Raw genomic sequence first — 19,681 nt, 5'->3', positions numbered from 1 at the left:
AAATCAATAAATTCTTTGTTTAATTAAAAAACTTAAGAATTTCGACTATGTTAAATCTATAAAACATGCGTAGTCAGAGACATTTTTCATATCTGATTGTAGATAAATAAATTTGAACCACTATTATTGTTATTATTTTCTCTAAATATGAATAATATTCATTGAATATCCCTAAAAGTTGTAATGTTAGGCATCGTAATAATTCCTTTAAGAGTATAAACTTTAAAATAGATTCATTCTTAATAACCAAATTATTTCTGCTGTGGCTTGTGTTGAATGAAAAAAAATCGGTTATTTCAACAGTAATACTTTTTTGCCAACTGACTATCTGTTGCTAGAACCGAATTATCTATGGATATAATAGAATGATTCAATTAGCAACAAATTGACCATCGAAACGAATCTGAAAATTGTAACTTTTAGAAGAAAACTTATGAAGAAATTCCCATCAAACATTTCCCGAAAATTAACAAAAATATATCCCTTCCGGTCCAAAAATATGATTAAGACGTCATATTGAAAAGAGTATATGCACAAAATTATATTTGATGTTATTTTTCCTTAAACATTTTATGAATAAATCACATTTCTTTCAAACGTTCAAAGTTCAATTCTTCAGTTATAAAATTCAAAAATGTAATTTTTTAACTTTTTAGTTAATTTGCATTAAGAGCACACTAATGTGAATTAAAGTATAACACTGACAGACAACAGTTTTTGAATTTATGGAATACTTTTTTGAAAAATATGACAAAAAATGCTTTTTATTGCGTTTTCGCGAAGATACAAATTTTTCAAATTAAAACAAAATTTTTGTTTTTGCATATTTTTTAATGATAACAAATTTTGAAATTTGTTATCAGGAATCCCGCAATTCTTAAAACAGTTCTTAAAAATCCCAAATTTTTTTTTTTGTTTTTTGGCTATAATATCCATACCAGGATTATCGATTTTATTCAGAATTTCATAGCAAATATAAAAGATATTCAAAAAAAATTTCGAGCCTCCATAGGACTACTTTATCTAAAAAAAAAGATCGAGCGGAATTAAAAAAAAATTAATAAATAAACCTAAATATCTCTTGAACCAAAAGAGATAACTTACATACACACAACCTCAATTTTTCCGGTTTTTTATGATCATGAATATCATTATAATCCGACTTAAATCTTTGTTTTTCAGAACCGAATCTATTTTTCAACCCAATCTCCAACAAACCGAAATTTTTAAATTTTAATCGATGAATAGATTTAGGATTTTCATTAACTTAAAAAAAATCAAATAATTTTTGTTGTTTACTCACTTTTGAGACTCGCTGTATGTATGCGTGTTTTTTGTAGATCTTCTTAAGAACTATTTATATTTTAAACTTCAACTCATTCGGACCATAAATGGATTTTTGGCGATTTTTTTAAAAAATGTGAGACTCAAGAGCATTATTTACATCTTTGGTGACCCCTCTAAAATTTCCCGACAAACATTTTCGTGGAATATTTTAATCATTAAATGTCCTTTTTGAAAGGACTTTTTTGATTTTCTCGAAAAAAGGTTTAAATTGACCCCTAAAGAAAGGAGATAGAGGGTTAAGATCTTTCACAAAATGATCCTCATAAAATTCCACCATATAACTCTGACAATAAAAATTCTCTCAGACATTTAAAACATTTTTTTCATTTAGTATCATGCTCCCTTCGACCAAAAAATTAAAATTTTGACCCACTGTAAAAAAAATTCAGACCAGCTGGACTATAAGTTCATTCTACAAAAATTATCTACTCTACATGCCCTTTCAGAATTATAGGGTCCCATTCTGTTCTAATCAAAAAATCTCAATTTGTTGGACAGTGTTATTGAAAGTAGTCGGATTATTTTTGATTATTCTATAACAATCGAAAATAATCTTGATTACTTTTAGATTATTTGTAATCGTAATTAATTAGTAATCAGAAAATGTTCTAAGGAGAATTATATAATCAATTAAATTATTTTTCAAATGTAATCTAATTGATTACTAATCGTAATCCAAAATTAACAGCTATGCTGTAAAGTATGCCGGGACAGGGACATTTGTCCCTAGTCCCCATACAAGGTCCCTCTCAGAAAATGACATTAAAAATATTATGGTAATAATTTTTTTGATATAGGGATTATATTGAGAGTTGGGTGAATTATGGACCGATACTCACAAATGTTGGTATAAACATTAAGATTGACATAATACTTGCGTAAGTTCAATTTCATCACGATATTAATCATTATAAGACAATTATGAATGTTCGAGTAATTTTCTGAGGGGGGCTTTTTATGAGGACTAGGGACAAATGTTGCCTGATTTATAATAATTTCAGAATAGTTAGAACTAATTTGTGCAAAATTTTATCAGGAATGCCGGATAATAAACATATTCATGACTGCTCAAACAGTATTCAAGGGACATTTGTATGATGGCTAAGTGAAATCGTTTTAGAATTTTATGAAGATATGTTACAAACTTAATGATCAAATCAATATACCCCCACTATGGTGGGTATAAAAATAATATTTGTCATTTATTTAGAATATGTACTTATTTATAAATTTAAAATGCATAAAAATACCCAACACCATTGAATATTCCACCTACAACATATATTTTCCACTAAATATTGTGATACAAAAACCAAAACTTGGCATCAAAAAAACAAACTAAAAGCTTCGCTTTCGTAAACTTACTATTATTAGTTGAATTTATAATTTGAACAGTATTATTTTGTATGGTAAACATTTTTGTAAATAAACATAAAGGATTCTGCGTAACATCCTCCATAGCACTGTACGAATATGCAGATGATGATGTTGCAGGCAATGAGGATGACGATGATGAAGATGAACTTTGAGTTTTGGGACAGCATAGTAAACAGCATGCAGAAGTAAACAGGATAATAACAAACATTAAAGAGGCCAACATGTTGTCTTAAATTTTATTTATTTTGGCGCACTTTTTTTCAAAACACTAGAGTATTAGAAACACGATGAACATATGTATGCAATGTTTAGCATAAAATTCAAATTTAAAAACTTCCCTTTTTCTAGAACGAATTTATGTTAAATACAGCTGAGTAAATGTAACTACTTATTTTTTGTTTTATTTTATTGCTTAGCGATGCGTTTCACAAGACAAACCAATATAAACTGAATAACAAAGTTGGCGTTTAAACTCTTTTATATGAAGTGCATGCAAGTTACATCCTCATCATTATCATCTTCTTCTCCATCATTACCATCATCAGCTGTGTAGTTTCTACCAACTTCTTTTACACTTTAGTTCCTTTTTTTCGGAACACAAAATATTTAAAAACTCATGCAAAATTGCTCTGTCTGTACACCGCACCATGGGAAATGTATTTCCGTTCGAAAGGTGAAAATAAAATTATTGTTAACAAAGCGAAACACTCCCAGACAATTGGCTTAGAATATGACACTTTTTTTAAATTAAATTTTGTATTTATTTTCTAAATAGCTTTAACAAGACCATTGTGCTAATCTAGAGAGAACAGTATAATAAAAAGTATTAAAAATTGTACTATAAAAGAAACTCATTCATAGAATTAAGTGTAGTATGGAGTATAAAAACGAAACTGAAAGCAACTCACTAAAACAGCAACAAGAATAATAAAAATGTTAAAGAAGTATAAAAACAACAGGACTCTATAAAGTGAAAATAAAAAGCTAGGAATTGAGCAATTGTGTGTGAGTGTAGAAGTAGACATGTAGTCAGCCAAACATGAAACACTACACCAATCCACAAAATGTATATAATTACATTAGGAACGCCCCATTTACAGGGAACTGAGAAAATGTTCTCGATGCTCCCAACTGAAATTAATTATATGATTGGATCGAAAGACAAGAAGCTCCTTGTTCAGATTCTCATGTTTGCAACCATATGAATGATATTTGAAAGCTGCATTGAACAGCCTTAAGGAAATGTTGGAGCAAGTCCAAACATTATTCGAATTTTAACCATGTTTTCAGAAGTTTAAATTAATACAGAATATGAAACTACCGGTAACGTCTAATAGTATACCAATCGGCTCAGAATTAATTCCTGAGAGATAATACAAAGATAATGCAAGTGACCTTATATTGAACCAATGACGAATTCTATTCAAACTGGACGAAATGGGTCCATCATTTCACCCCCAAATAAATGTATGTTTGTGTAATACTTAGAAGGGCTTATCCTAGAACTATATTTTGGAATCGTAGATGCAGTGTCCCCCTATTAGAGGGTAATACTGTGATTTGAGCGAAATATGCCCTGGAGAGTTTTGACCCTATAAATCTGACTGATGACATTATTCCGGCTTATTTATAACGTCATGAAGATTTTATCATGACTGACTTGGATATATTCATCCTATCTAGCATGCTCATACATTCCGGAATCCTGCATCAGGTGTATTGTTGTCTTCATTCTTCAGAGGGAAGGCTTCTCATAAGATACCGAAGGACCTTCGATAGATCCCTTCTGAATTTAAACCTCTCAACATGCCTATATGAAGGTAAATCTGTTGAGATGGCACTACACTTGCTTGTAGGATATTTAGAGAAATCACTTGAGCACAAGGAAGAAGAGGCCTTTAACAATGTGAAACCCGAGTAGATTCTAATGTATGTGGCCAGATTATATGTAAACCGTTCTATGGTTTGCTTAATAGGAAGACTTCTGACATATAGTTTCATTTCCATAATTCATCGCCAATTTTATGGAATCTTGCCATTAACTTCCAGCTCGTAAATAATGCTCCATGATCCAAGCGAGGGCGTCAACTATTGCCATATATGCTTGCAGAAGGGCTATGCAAGGCCTGCGGTATAAACCCAAATCCACCTACTGCGGGACGATCAAAAGAATCCTGCGAATTTATTTACTAATGATCATAGGAGAGGGTCACGTCCTCATAGGGGCATGCTCGATATACTATATACCGATGCTTCCAAGTCTTCGACTTTGGTGGTTGAAGGCTTTAATTTTCCACGATTTCGAAAGGGGGTTTGATTCAGGCTACATGATCAATGTAGTGTAATCCATTTCGGCCATCAAAAGGGTAGTGCACACTAGTTGAGCCACTACAGGTTATTCGGTGAGAATATTCAAATTTGTACCGACAGTAAACATACACAGAGAAAACAGATTCGTGATAGCAACCGAATTTGTTGCCAATCGAATGATTCTATCTTAGTGACCGAATTTTACAGTTGGGACTACAATATTTTGTAAGGAGTAACTAAAGTTTGGTTGCCTCAACTGAAATTCTTCTTTATCAACTGACTTTCTGTTGTTAGAACTGAAAAATTCTATGTGTATAACCGAATCATTCGATTGGCAACAAATTCGGTTGCTATCACGAATCTGTTTTCTCTGTGTACAATTAAATCTCTTCCTGATGTTTACATGACAAAATGGTACATAAATACTGGGTGTCTCTTAACGATATGACGATACATTCCAACCTGGAATATAAATCGAACAGAAAGTGTGCTAACATATAAAGTATAATCAATAAAATAAATATTCGTTTAGGTCAAAACTTGTTACCCCTTTTAAGAGAATGAAATGAAACAATTCAGAGACATTTGTGCTGGTTCACAAACGTCGAGTTTACTTACGCAAGTCTTGAGATTGTAGATTGGAAAGATTATTTATCCTCTTTTTCTTCCTTTCTCTTCTATAAACTCAAGACTTGCTCAAGTAAAGTTGACGTGTGTAAACCAGCACTTACATATCTCAGTCATTAATGATATCAATGCTTCCATATGCTGTATGCAGCAAATGATATCAATGCTTCCATGGGCTGTATGCAGCAAATATATCACATATGTGTTTGACAAGGCTCTCACGGAATCAACTACGGATTCTGATAGCCATGCTTACAGGGCACTGTTTAATTGGTGGGTATACAAGGAGATTTAATATTCCTTCTAATGACTTTTGTATAAGTTGTCATGATGAAGACGAGGAGGAAACTGTTTAACACCTTCTCTGTCTACATCCTGTTGGTTTGTCACCGAATCACACACCGACATGTAACATGATCCTTTAAGGTATCACAAAGGGACAAATTAAACTAACTAGCTGCCTTTGTGACTTAACATTTGTTTTTGGAGTCATCCTAATTTCCATATTTATGTATATATGTGAAGACTAACTGTAGTTAATGCAATATGAAAAACAACAGCTACTAACATAATCACAACTACTATTTCTACTATGACTACTACAACCACATCCGTTGCTTAGGTTCATTTCCGTATCCGTTTAAAATTAAGGCCAAATATCAAATATAAAGACTGTATAATGAAGAGACAAACTGTGGTGTAGTTTTTTTTTAAATAATTTGAGAGTGAAATCATTCGTAAAAGTATGTAGTGGTTTTTCAATTGAATCTTTTGCGTTAATCTTGTTAAAACTAAGAATTAATGTAGATTGCAAAATGTTGATTTTTGTGTGAATAGTTATCAATATAAAAGATTAAAAAAGTTTGTCTCTCTAGATGTCAAAGTTAAAAAAAGGAATATATGGGGGATTTCATGTCAAGTGAACCAAATTTTAAAATCGATGTCTTCCGATCGGACACAATTTGTCAACAAGATTGGCCAAGAACTTTCTGAGTTAGAGGGGGTCAAAATTTTACATTTTGGGCAAACATGTGTCTTTTCTCATCCATGTAACTTATTATGTACCTATTATTATTAGCAATATGTGTTGCAAATAGTTTAGATAGCTAGTTCTTCAATCTTTCGAAAAAAAAACCAAAAAATATTTTTGACTTTTTTTTGGAAAATCAAAAACTTTTTTAACCCTCCGTTAAATTTATATCTTTATTATTCAATAACTGGATAATTATAATAGTTAGACTGTTAAATCTTTGTGAAATCCCCGCTGTTTAGAGGGGATCGGAACAGTGATTTTAATGTATGAAACAAAATTACAACATACACAGTAAACAGGATATCTGCAAAACACCGTAGCATTAGAAATTATATTTATTTAATTTTTTATACAATCCATTAACAGTCTTTGGGTGTAGCGAATATTGAATATTTCCAAAATTGATTGATTTTGAATTTCATTATCGAATATATACATTAACTATAGTTCATACCATATTTGTTGCAGTGTATTTAATATTAAATAAATTTAATTTAATTGCACTTACCCTCTTTAAATCCTTTCGAAACTTTTGTATTTTCCATAACATTAAATGACAAAATATTGTTACTTTGTTTTTTTAGGGATGTATGAATTTCTCCAACAACAATGGGTGAATCTTAAAGAAATGAAAAAATGTTGGAAATTTAATTATTACACTATAACATGTAAGAAAGTATAGTCGTCGGTTAAGCCCTACACTGAGTAAATGAGGAAAAAGAATTTCTTTTAAAATTTCGTGAGTTATTTTCGCAGGGGGTAATTATATGGGATATATGACCACCATGAAATAAGGAACGATCACCATGAAATAAGGTCGCGTGATTTTTTTCTATATGAAACTTATTTACGCTAAACTATTTTTACCAAGAGTTTTATGCTCATTAAATAAATTTTCGGAATAGGGCTTCATATGGGAGCTATGATTAATTAAAGGTCTATCTATTCGGGCAAAATATTTAGGCGCGATTTATTTATATACTAAACTGCCAGACAGACGGACATTGTTAAATCGATCGGTATCAGGGTACAAATATACATCAATGAATACGTAATAATTATTTTCTACCCACCTGTTGCTATACTATTCAACATATCATTTTGAATAAATTTAAATTTGCCTCTAAAACCTTTAGATGTTACATTAGAACTGGCATTGAACTCAATTAGTAAATCCGGACCAGTGCTGAGAATATGACGTGAATTAGTAACCATGCCGCATAAAACATCAATGACAGCATTCATATTCGCCGATTCAGCATCAAAGATGGTGAGTTTATCTAAATTGCAACTGAAAGCGGGATGAAGAGGAAATGAACACAAATGAAATACCAGAATTTAGTACAACTAATTTTTTAAACAAAATAATTTTAGGGTAATTATAGTAATTATAAAATGTAAATCTATTGTATTATATTTTAAAAACATTTAATTACCTTGTTCCTTTTTTGGGTATGCGTAATTCTTCAAATATAACTTCAACACGAGTTTCAGGTCTGGAAATGTGCAAGTTATATAGTAAAATATGTCTTTATATTACAATACAATTACAAAATATATTCTAACTTAATTTACTGAGCAGAGTATCTAAGGCCTTTATGTCATTGTACTAAAACATACCAGAGTCTCTGGCGCAAATCGAACCCGCAACTCCCAGTCAGATAGACAAGCACACTACCAACTATTTCTCACTACTCATATTTCAATATATTTTATGTCAAGTGAACCAATTTTTAAAATCGATGTCTCCCGGTCGGTTAGATCTATAGGTAAGTAATTCAGACACATTTTTTCAATAACTTGTGTTTTTTCTCATCCATGTAACTTATTACATATTGTTCTTAGCAAAATGTGTCCAAAATAGTTTAGATATTTTTTTTCGAAAGATTGAAGAAATAGCTATCTAAACTATTTGGGACACATTTTGCTAAGAACAATATGTAATAAGCAGGGAAACCGGAAATATGCTCTAAAAAAAGCGTTTTAGGCGCTTTAAAAATGCAATAAAAACTTTAAAATATGCTCTTAAAATTTAAAAAATATGCTCTTAAAAAAACAAACTTTTACATCATTTTTAACCAAAAAATATACTTTTATTTAAAAAAACCTCTAAAAAGGTAAAGTAACATAAAATAAACAAAAATAACATGAACTAAAACAAGTATGTATAATAAAAAATAAATACAACATAAAAACAATAAGCCATGAAAAGGCCTGGAGAGGTATTTTTTGATGATATTTTATATAAATATAAAGTCACTTCTACAATTAAGGTTATTATTGCAATAAATTACAAAATATTGACTTAAATTTTCAAATAAAAATCGTTGTCAATTGGATCTGAAAACATTTTTATACATCAACTGATGTTATAGGAGCAAATTTAAAAGACAATATTTCTTTAGCAGTTAGAACGGTTAAGTTTGAGTTAGAACTAAAATTTGATATTTAGATGGCGCTATTATTAAAATATTTTATATTAAAAAAAAGCAATATAATTTTCAATTTTGAATTTTAAACAAAGGAAGTAAAAACCTGTAGCACAACAGCGAACAAAAAGTAAGACAAAATTTGTGTTTGATAAAGTCAAAATATGCTATTAAACAGTAAAATATGCTCAAAAACGCAAAAATATGACATAAATATGCTCTTAAAACAAATATATGCAAAAATATGCATTTAAGGGTAAAATATGCAAAAATATGCACTAACAAATCGATGCTAAAAATCTTAAATAGTTCTAAAACGTCTAAATATCCTATACATGTGCTCATTAGACTCACCAGAAAAAACATGCATTTGCATATTTTGGTTTCCCTGGTAATAAGTTACATGGGTGAGAAAAAACTCATGTTTGTCCAAAATGTCAAATTTTTACTTCCTCTAACTCAGAGAGTTCTCGACCGATCTTGTTCCAATAGGTCTAACCTTTCATCCCGATCGGTAGACATCGATTTTAAAAGTTGGTTTACTTGACATGACATCCCCCATATATAAAAATTAATGTGTATTTGTTTGAATGTAAATATATTTGTTTGAAGACGTTTAAACTGCTGGATCGATTTTCTCGACATTTTTGCAGTATGTTCCTTTTTGTTTAGAATTTTTAAGTGGGTGTGCCACTCCCATAAACAGTAAATACTAAAATTCGTGTAACTGTGAAACTATAGCAGATATTTTGTCGTCCATATAAAGCACGAAGAACTTTGTCGTCCATATAAATATTTTAGAAAAATGGGAGGACTATTAATAGTTGGCGTGACCCCTCAAATATAAAGTAAATAAATTGTATTGCATAAATGAATAATATAATAGTTTAATACTCAATAATTTATACGAGTTATTTTGTTACACAGTTGGAATGAAAATTGATGTAATCTTTACGGTGGACGTGATACCTCCTATATTAAAGAAATTGTTATTTTCGAATATCTGAAGAACTTTATTTTTTGGAGTCTGTTTTGCCAAAAATTAACTCTTTCAGCCACGCTAACTAATTTTTACAATATTTTAAAATTAATATACATATTTATCTAACCAGAGCACCCTGACGGCAAAGTTTTGCAAAAAAATCATTAAAGATGACTTCAAAAAATATAATTGTTTAGCAAAATGACAATAGATGCCAATAAACTATGTTTTAAAGACTATAGAAAATGTGGCTAGTAAACTAACCACCAAACCGCAAAGATTTAAAGGGACCCTCCCATACAAATTAAATATTTACTGTCGAATATACGCAGAACTATAATAATGAGATTCTCAAAACTTTGTGAAAATTCCATTGTCTCCAGTATCTGCTGATGAGGGGGCGGTATTAATTGTATTCGATTAATTTATTATAAAATCTCTATCAGTTTTTTATTTTACTACCATTTGGCAGCGACCTAGTACACAGAAAAAACTATTTCTTAAACCGTTTCAATTCAATTATTTGTCACATATTGAACTGGTTTCAATTATTCATAATTAAATCAAGTATTCATTTGCTCAAAAACAAAATTTATTGAATTTTGAGTTTTGAATTTGATTATTTTGACAATTGAATATACAATTTTCGTTATTGGTTGAATTTCAAATACAAAAATTATTGAATAGATAATTTTCGTAATTGAAACACAAAAAATTACAAAAATATGTTTTCAATTACAAAAATTATCTATTCAATAATTTTTGTATTTGAAGTTCAACCAATAACGAAAATTGTATATTCAATTGTCAAAATAATCAAATTCAAAACTCAAAATTCAATAGAAAATATCAATAAATTTAGTTTTTGAGCAAATGAATACTTGATTTAATTATGAAATAATTGAAACCAGTTCAATATGGGATAAATGTTTGAATTGAAATATAATTTTTTCTGTGTAGTAAAATATAAATTAATTGACTCTGAAAACTCACCTGCCAATAAATTTATAAGAACATTTAATATGGCCCGGATATTTGGCCGGAAAACGAGGAGAATGAAAATATTTCCATATTTCTAAAGCGGGAGGAGGCACTTCAGGATTAGCAAAGAAATAATAATCACAATAGGTGCCGGGTATTAAACGACCATCATTTTTGAAATTGTCTGCAATTAAATTAAAATTAATTAAGATTTACATTTACATTTGTCGTTTAAAGTACAAATTGTTACCCTTTTTTAAAAATCGATATTCCGCACTAACATTCAAATACCAATTATCGATTTTTGGCGGCAGAGGTTTAGCGAAACGCAAGCGTATGGCAAAGATTTTACCCGAACTATAAATAAATTCATGTGGCGGTAAATCATCTATATGCATGATGGTTGTGGTAGTGGCTGTGGAAGATATATTGGCATACGAGCCAATATTAGACATGGTAAATGGACTGGACACATTTTTATTATAGATGTTAGTGTTGTTGTTGTTGCTGCTGCTGCCACTTTGTGGCGACACTATTGCAGATGTGTGTGTTTGATTACAAAATATATATTCTGGTAGTGTGGTATTTTCAACAACTGGTTCACGTAAATATGGAAAAATCTCAATATAATCTAAACAGCTGCAATTTGAAAAAAAGAACAAGAAATTGTTTAAGCAACAAGATGATCAATACTATTTATGTATGAAAAGAAATGTGTAAGTATTTGTATATTACAAACACAATCACAAGTACAAATACATGAATTGAGTGGAAAACGGATGTTGCATTTATGTTGGAAATAAAACGGAAGAATGAAAATTGAATTTCATAAAGATTTAACATCAAGAACATGTTTATTAAATTTAATTTTAAATAAATACAAATTAACAGAAAAGATATCAGTGTATATTAATAAAATAGTATATGTATGTATGACAAAGACGAATATTGTCATACTTTATAATTTAATTAGAAAAATTGTTACAAAAAAAATAAGTTTTCTTTTAAATTTATTTACAAAATTATTCTGTAGTTTCTTTGCGTTTTCTCACGCCACTTAAGAGACGACAAAAAGCTGGATAATCAATCATGGGAGGATCTTCCAAATTTTTCGATTTCACTAAAGGTGCATGTCTCAAAGCCTCCTGAGCTTCAGCCAGAGACATTTTATCACCAAAATTTGTCAATTCTTCATACATCCTAAAAAATATATAGCTGTTAAATCTCATTGATAAGATGCAAAATAATGGTTGAACTTACTTCTTTTCTTCAATTTTACCCGTACCATACAAGTCCCATTTACTCCAGGCTTCCAGTAAAACATCTTCGGGATCCAATTCAACTGTGCGATGGCTCATTAACTCCACAAAAGCATCCACGTTTAAGGGTTCTTTGGCCTGAAGGGAATTTTAAATTATTTAAGGGTTCTTTGGCCTGAAGGGAATTTTAAATTATTATCAGCCCAATTATGAATAAAAATTCCCCGGGACTTTGTACCTTTTCCCATTAAAATTCAATGGGAAAAACTCCAGGGGAATTTTTATTCATAATTGGGCGGTATGTGTTTTTAATTTAACACTAAAATTGAGTAACTACCTCCTTTAACATTTCCTCCAGCATTTCTTCGGTGACATCGGAACCTAAAGCCCCAAAAGTAAATCGTAAATCATCTTTCGATATCAAGCCATCGCAATCGGTATCGAATAATAAAAATACCTGTATGTGAAACAAGAAAAATTACATCTTTTAATCATTTAATAAATCTTTTAATCATTTAATATTCGAAAATATTGATTAAATACTAAAATGCCTCTTACTTCCTTTAGTTCGGCCAACTTTCGCACATCTATATCTCGCATAGTATCAAAATCATCGGTTGTAAGTTCATCAGGAGGTTTGTAAGGACCTGTGGTTACCGGTAATTTTAAGGTGGGGTTAAAAATTTCATTAATTACCCGCATGGCTTCAGATTCTGGTTCCTCTGCCGGTTGTATGGTAGAAGGTTTACGAGCCGCGGCTGCTTTTTGGCGGCGCTATAAAATTTTACCAAATTAAATTTAATTTTTTCAAAATAAAAAATTCAAAATTAAAATAATTTGCCCACCTTTTCCAAATCTTCAAAAGAAATAGCATGTTCACTGGTCATTTTGTTTTGGTTTTCAAATATTTAAATTTTTTCTCAAATCCTTGCAATTATTTTTTTTGAGTTTATTAAAATATTTCACTTTATATTTTCCAAATTATGTATTTTGAACGTTTCGTTTATGTTCCGTTGAGTTTTAAATTGTAACTAAAATCAAATTTGTCTTTACATCTTTAATTTAATGATCGACACTTTGTAAATCAATTTTATTACAAAAATTATTTGATTTACAATTTTGACACAAATTTTCACATATTTAACATTACATTTGTACAAACTTACATTCGTACATACAAAATGCTCTTATAAGATAGATCTTTAAATATTCATTGAGTTAATTCCGTACATTCAACCGGCCCTTGTCGTGCCCCCCAATTTTCCTGCACACATAAGTCTTGCCGATTTTGCATTAAGATAAATGTCATTACATTTTAATCGTTTTTTGAATTATTTTTTGGATTTGTTTTTATGTGATTTTTTTCTTAGTGTTTTTTTTGGTAGATTTCCTTAATATAATTTATGATTATACCGTAAAAGTTTGTTAATTTTAAAAGAAATATTTTTAGAATACATTATAAAGTTGCTAATAAACGTAAAAATACTTTCGTTAAACAAATATAAGCAGGACAAATTTTAAATTGTGTGAACAATCTGCAATGTACCGTAAAACATTTCGAGTTAAGTCGTTCAAAAGTCCATAAATTTTGATATGATTTGCATTTTAAATGCTTTTTCGTGTTATTGTAACAGGTCTGCTGTCGTCGAAAGTTCTTCACAGGGAATAAAACATCTGATTGATACAGCTGTCGCTGAGTTGACAATCATTGGCCGATTGACACTCGTGTCGTTCTGGAGCTACAATTGTCGTGGAAACGTATTTTTTTGTGTTATCGGTTCGTATTTTTCGAGCACATAATGTGAAACATGTGACCATGCAGATCCATTATTAAAATATTTTTCATTGCCGCCTGAATGTAATGAGGACATAATAACCGTTCACAGTCACACAGTTCCACAGTCAATCGAATCGGACCACAGATATACAATTTATGAGTACTTAAACACTACATACATACACAGAGGAAACAGATTCGAATTTGTTGTCAATCGAATGATTCTACCTCTGTTGATAGAAACGAAAAATTATATGTGTGCATCCGATTCATTCGATTGGCAACAAATTCGGTTGCTATCATGAATAAACATTGTCGATTTTATAAAAATTTTTGTAAAAGTGGATTTCTTTTGAACGCGGTTTTTGTTTTTAATAACTTATATGTTATTTAACTTATCTTTCATTTATTATTGTAAATAAAAAAAATTTTTTGCTCCGAAAATGTCGAAAATCGTCATATGCGGGAAATTTTGCTTTACTTCTTTAATTTAAAAAAGTACCGATTTAGCACACCGATTGCTCATTAAAGCTTATGGTGCATGTGTTCCATCGGTTTCAAAGTTCGAGAGATGGTTTGTGTAGTTTAGAAGTGGTGATTTTGACACGGAAGACAAAGATCACCCAGGCCAGCCAAATTAAGATCTAAAATTGGAGGTATACTCCATGAAAATTGTTGTCAAACTCAACAAGAGCTTACAAAATCATTGGGAGCTACTCAAGCAGCAATTTCAAAATGTTCGCGAGCAGCAGTATTCATCCAACAGCAGGAAAATTGGGTACCATACAAATTGAAGCTGAGAAACCTTGAAAAACGATTTTGCAAATTGATGACCGAACGCTATAAAAGAAAATCATTTCTGCACCGAATCATTACTTGCGATGAAAAATGGATTCATTACGATAGCCCAGCCAATATTTATACCCTACACCACCATAGTGGGGAAGGTATTATGCGTTTGCGCAGATGTTTGTAACGCCCAAAAATATTAGTATAACACCCACCTTAAAGTATACCGATCGACTAAGAATCACTTTCTGAGTCGATTAAACGATGTCCGTCCGTCCGTCTGGTTGGCTGGATGGCTGTCCATGTAAACCTTGTGCGCAGAGTACAGGTTGTAATTTTGAAGATATTTCGATGAAATTTGGTACATATTATTTTTTCGGACCAAGGACCAAGCCTATTGAAACTGGCTGAAATCGGTCCATTATTTCACCTAGCACCCATACAAATGTCCTTCCGAAATTGGACTTTATCGGCCATAAATTAATTTATAAATGTATCTCCACAAATTGCGCTCCATTTGTTACGATCGGTCCATAATTAGTCATAGCCATAGAAAAATGTTGGTATACTCACAAAATTCAACATAGTAAACTTTCATATAGACATACATCACACGACCTAATTTCATGGTGATCGGTCCAATAATTGGTCATAGCCCCCATATAAGGCCCACTTCCGAAAATCACTCAAAAATATAAATTATTGAAATTTTAAAAGAAAAATGTTTTTGCTCTTTTACTTGGTGTAGGGTATTATATGGTCGGGCTTGACCGACCATACTTTATTACTTGTTTTGATTAAATTTTCTGACCAAACAACCGAAATATCAAAGTAACACTGATTTGGATGAACAATAAACACTCTGTGCTTTTTTTTATTGAATGCAGAACAGATTTTTACAATATTTTCAAGTTAATATATTTAATAACCAGAGCACCCTGACCGCAAAGTTTTGCAAAAAAATCATAAACGATGACTTCAAAAAACATAATTTTTTTAGCAAAATGGCAATAGATGCCCATAAACTATGTTTTAAAGACTATAAAAAAGTGGTTAGAAAACTAACCACCAAACCGCAAAGAGTTAATGAAGCTTTTAGTCACTAATTTATGACAGGTTACGAACAGACTTATATGAAGTGAAGATTACAAATTTTAGGGGCATATATGTTCCACTCGTATCGAAAGTATTAAGACAATTCTGCAGTATTTATTTTTCATATTTGAGTTAAAGATGATTTAATGTATTTAGATTTAGATATAATATAATCATTTCACTTACATTTCACGGTATTTATTCATGCAACATCATGTAAAAATATCCGTACATGATGTACTATCACAGCTGCATCAATCGAACGACAAAATACCGCCAATAAAACAACACAATTTTGTTGTACGATTAGAAAGAAGCAAAACAAAAATCGTAACGCTTTATATCCAAAGATTGATTGATGCAAATGAAGTGCACCAACAAAATACTTTTTAATACGAATTTAAACAAACATTTGCAATATGAATTCCCCCACAACGACACACACTCAAATAAAATGTATCTCAAATTAAAAGCAAATAACAATTTGGAATATTCTGGTCAATGTCTTGATAAATAAATTTTCAACAGATGGATTAAAAGAGATAAATATATGTAAACATATAATTTAAATTAAAATAAATAAGTGAAGATTTCATTGTAGAAATTATTATCGAAATGTGTGTATGTTTAATAAGGCAAATAGAAATGTACGTAAAATTATGAAATTAACAAATAACTCAGGAGCCCACTTAATTATGAACAATTATTTTTAAGCTTCAATAAATTTGAAAAACAATTTTCACAGATCATTTTGTAAAAGATTTTAAGGAAATCATAATTTCCCAGCATGACAATCTAACTATATATTCGATTTATAGTGCGTGATTTGGATCAACCCCATGTCCGTCTGTATGTTGAAATCAACTTTCCGTAGCCCCCAAATATCTTACATACGTAATTAATACATCAATATATCTGCCATATTCCCGGTTCGGTTGATATTTAAAATCTAAAAAATCGGCCCACAAATGGCTAAGTCATTTATATAGACAATATGGACACCTAATGATAGATATTTACAACGATGTATATAATCTTATAGTAATTCGGACCTACAATGGGTCAAAATCGGGAAAATATAGCTTTTTTACTTGTTCTATTTCAGTTTCTCAGCGACGAAGCATTAAACAATTAAATAATTAATCTTTTCCCTTGAAATATTTTGCCATTCCCTTATAATCGCATCTTAGCTTAAAGTTTCCTTAAGGTATTTTGCGATCTATAATTTCTCATAGGTTTTCTATGGGATTGAGATCAGGCACAGGTCTCTTAAAAAACGTATGTACACCACGCTTATTATCTCCTTAAAGCAGACGCGGTTCCAGGTCAACTATTTATGGGTGGTGGGGGTAATTAATTAGAATGGGATACCTTTTCTGTGTTCTTTAATTAATTTTTTCCAAAAATCTTGCTGGGCTTTTATATAATTTAACTTACTTGGGTCTTAATTGTAAATGTTTAAAGCGCACTGACACGATTTCCTCATTCGAACCGGTAATAAAAATGACGAAACAATCATTTTTAGCATGACGAACCGTTGAGGCATTTAAGGCCACCGTCGAGGGTGACGTTGAGGTACCATTGTGATCTTGGGCATGTAAACAGGAACATTCTACAACAAAATTGTGGGTGTTTATTTTCATGAATATTTCAAATAATTCTATTTGAATTATTTACAAAATGTCTTACCCAAAAATAAACTTTTGGTTTTATTGGCCACAACTAATTTGACATCATAAATATGTATGATTATTAGTAAAAATATTACAAGTATTTTGAACATTTCTTTAATTTGTATTTAATTGAAAATATGTGGATTTATAATTTCACTATATTATTCACAGAACTGATAGAATTTATGAGCACCAGCCATTGAAAACTCCGCGCTTTAACCGTTACTGATTGACTGAAAGTGTTTTTCATCTTCGCCGGCAAATTCATAATAAATTTTATATTCTCCTGCTAAATATACTTATGTGTGTGGTCACTGCTGCCTGTGACTTTTTTATTTTTATTTTTATTTTAACTTTAATTTTGTTTTGTTTTTGGTATGCTCCATTTAGACATGTTTTTGTTCCTTGCTTGCTTGCTTGCTTTTCATCTCAGTGGAGGAAACGGAAATAGCATTATGTGTTGTCTATTGTCAGAGCGTGTGTGTGTGTGTAGTAGGTGCTTGTCTGTGTATAAATAGTGTCTACTAAGTTAGTTTGTTTTCCCATGCTTTTTCTCGTTACACTGTTACTTTGACAGTTAGTCACATTTGCGACCTACATCGTCTTCATCATAATCGCCAACGTCATCATTATTATGTACATATACACATACATTGCCATCATTATTGCCTTCATCGGCAGTGTTTCCAAGCTTTCAAGTTATACAAAAATAAATACCATGTGTGCGACTGACTACATACTGTTTATATTATTACCCAGTTAAGAGACAATAACAAAGTATTAAAACTCTCTATGGAACATGGACTACAACAACAAATAAGTAGCAGCATCATATATTATAAACTAAGTTAACTTGGTTAACCACTGACAGGCACAGTGTTTAGAAATTGATAATGTTCTGGTCACGATTTAAAAACAGTTTTATATTCTATTTTCTGCGTTGAATCTGACCTTAGCATTGATTCTCATAATTTTGTATGAGAATTTTTTTTAATTGTATTAATGTATAAATGGTTTGTCACACAAAAAACTTCTTGGGGAATTGTGTTTGTTTTTATACCCTTTACCATGAGTGGCAAGGGTATATATAATTTTGTCATTTCGTTACACACACAAAATATATATATTCTGGATCGTTATATATAGCGGAGTCGATTTAGCTATGTCCGTCTGTATGTTGAAGCCAACTTTCCGTAGCCCCAAATAACTTACACACATGATTGATACATCAATGTATTGGGAATTATTTTTTGCCTATTTTTGATCTATAACTGGATTACTAAGTCATTAATATAGGCAATATGTGTTAGTTATTACAAAGTCCATTGCAACGATGTATGTATATAACGTCATAGTAAGCCGGACCTACAATGGATCAAAATCGGGAAATTTATTTTTTAACCCGATTTTTTTTTTCCAAAAAAATTTGTTTGTCATAAATTTTTTTACACTAATAAATTTAAAAGATTTGGAAAAAATTAAAAACAATTTCGAAAAAAAAATTTTTTTGCGCAACGAAGATTTTCGTAAATTTACACGTACACAACCCGATTGTAAACAATAGAGCGTAAAAATACAAATATTTCATTCAGTTGCTTGATGTTTTTGCGAATAATTTATTTTTTAAATTTCTCTTAGCCTGTAGCATAACCGAATATAGCTCTATTACTTGTTTTGTCCCGTATTTTCTTTGAACATTACCTCGTTCATCAGCCACATACAAATCTTCACTCGGAAGTTGTGAAAAGTTTCATCTGCCATCACACAACAGGTGTATTTCCTTTATGAAATTTTACCTCAATATTTTCCCTCGTTTTTTTGCTTCTAAGTTCTTTAACGCACCGCGATCTGGACGTTTATGAACTTTATATATAAATCAGGTAAGCATTTAATAATACTGATTTTTGCAAATATAATTTAACAAATCTTAATCTTATTTTATAGTTTGGCGTCGATGACGACACAATATCTGTTCAATCCAATTAATTTATTTTTAAAAAAA

General features: G+C 30.6%; 2 protein-coding genes across 2 annotated transcripts in view; both read right to left on the bottom strand.

The window, feature by feature from the left end:
• The window catches only part of Sol1, a 74,563-nt gene that overhangs the window by 52,840 nt on the left and 2,042 nt on the right, over nucleotides 1-19,681 (bottom strand). Inside the window, exons 2-8 of the mRNA XM_065503339.1 lie at nucleotides 17,696-17,728; nucleotides 17,444-17,618; nucleotides 11,337-11,725; nucleotides 11,099-11,270; nucleotides 8,131-8,190; nucleotides 7,768-7,985; nucleotides 7,203-7,313 (exon numbers count right to left, since the gene is read on the bottom strand). Of these exons, the coding sequence (XP_065359411.1) occupies nucleotides 7,203-7,313; nucleotides 7,768-7,985; nucleotides 8,131-8,190; nucleotides 11,099-11,270; nucleotides 11,337-11,725; nucleotides 17,444-17,618; nucleotides 17,696-17,728 (1,158 nt within the window). The remainder of the gene's footprint in view (nucleotides 1-7,202; nucleotides 7,314-7,767; nucleotides 7,986-8,130; nucleotides 8,191-11,098; nucleotides 11,271-11,336; nucleotides 11,726-17,443; nucleotides 17,619-17,695; nucleotides 17,729-19,681) is intronic.
• Nucleotides 12,109-13,232, bottom strand: LOC135948922 (myosin regulatory light chain LC-2, mantle muscle). The gene is made up of 5 exons (XM_065498372.1): nucleotides 13,191-13,232; nucleotides 12,904-13,119; nucleotides 12,683-12,802; nucleotides 12,347-12,483; nucleotides 12,109-12,286 (listed from the first exon to the last, which is right to left on the bottom strand). The coding sequence occupies exons 1-5, from the start codon at nucleotides 13,230-13,232 to the stop codon at nucleotides 12,109-12,111; spliced, it is 693 nt and encodes a 230-aa protein (XP_065354444.1).

The sequence above is a fragment of the Calliphora vicina genome, chromosome 1, assembly GCF_958450345.1.
Source record: "Calliphora vicina chromosome 1, idCalVici1.1, whole genome shotgun sequence".
In the NCBI taxonomy this organism is placed as follows: Eukaryota; Metazoa; Arthropoda; class Insecta; order Diptera; family Calliphoridae; genus Calliphora; species Calliphora vicina.
The sequence above is the reverse complement of the archived record's forward strand: the minus strand, read 5'-3'. Positions and strand labels throughout refer to the sequence as shown.

Coding starts and splice junctions, on each gene's coding strand:
- LOC135948922 (XM_065498372.1), bottom strand. CDS start 13,232: ATGACCAGTGAACATGCTATTTCTTTTGAAGATTTGGAAAAG. Junction 12,803..12,903: donor AGTTGGCCGAACTAAAGGAA/GTAAGAGGCATT, acceptor TTTCACATACAG/GTATTTTTATTATTCGATAC. Junction 12,484..12,682: donor TGGAGGAAATGTTAAAGGAG/GTAGTTACTCAA, acceptor AATTCCCTTCAG/GCCAAAGAACCCTTAAACGT.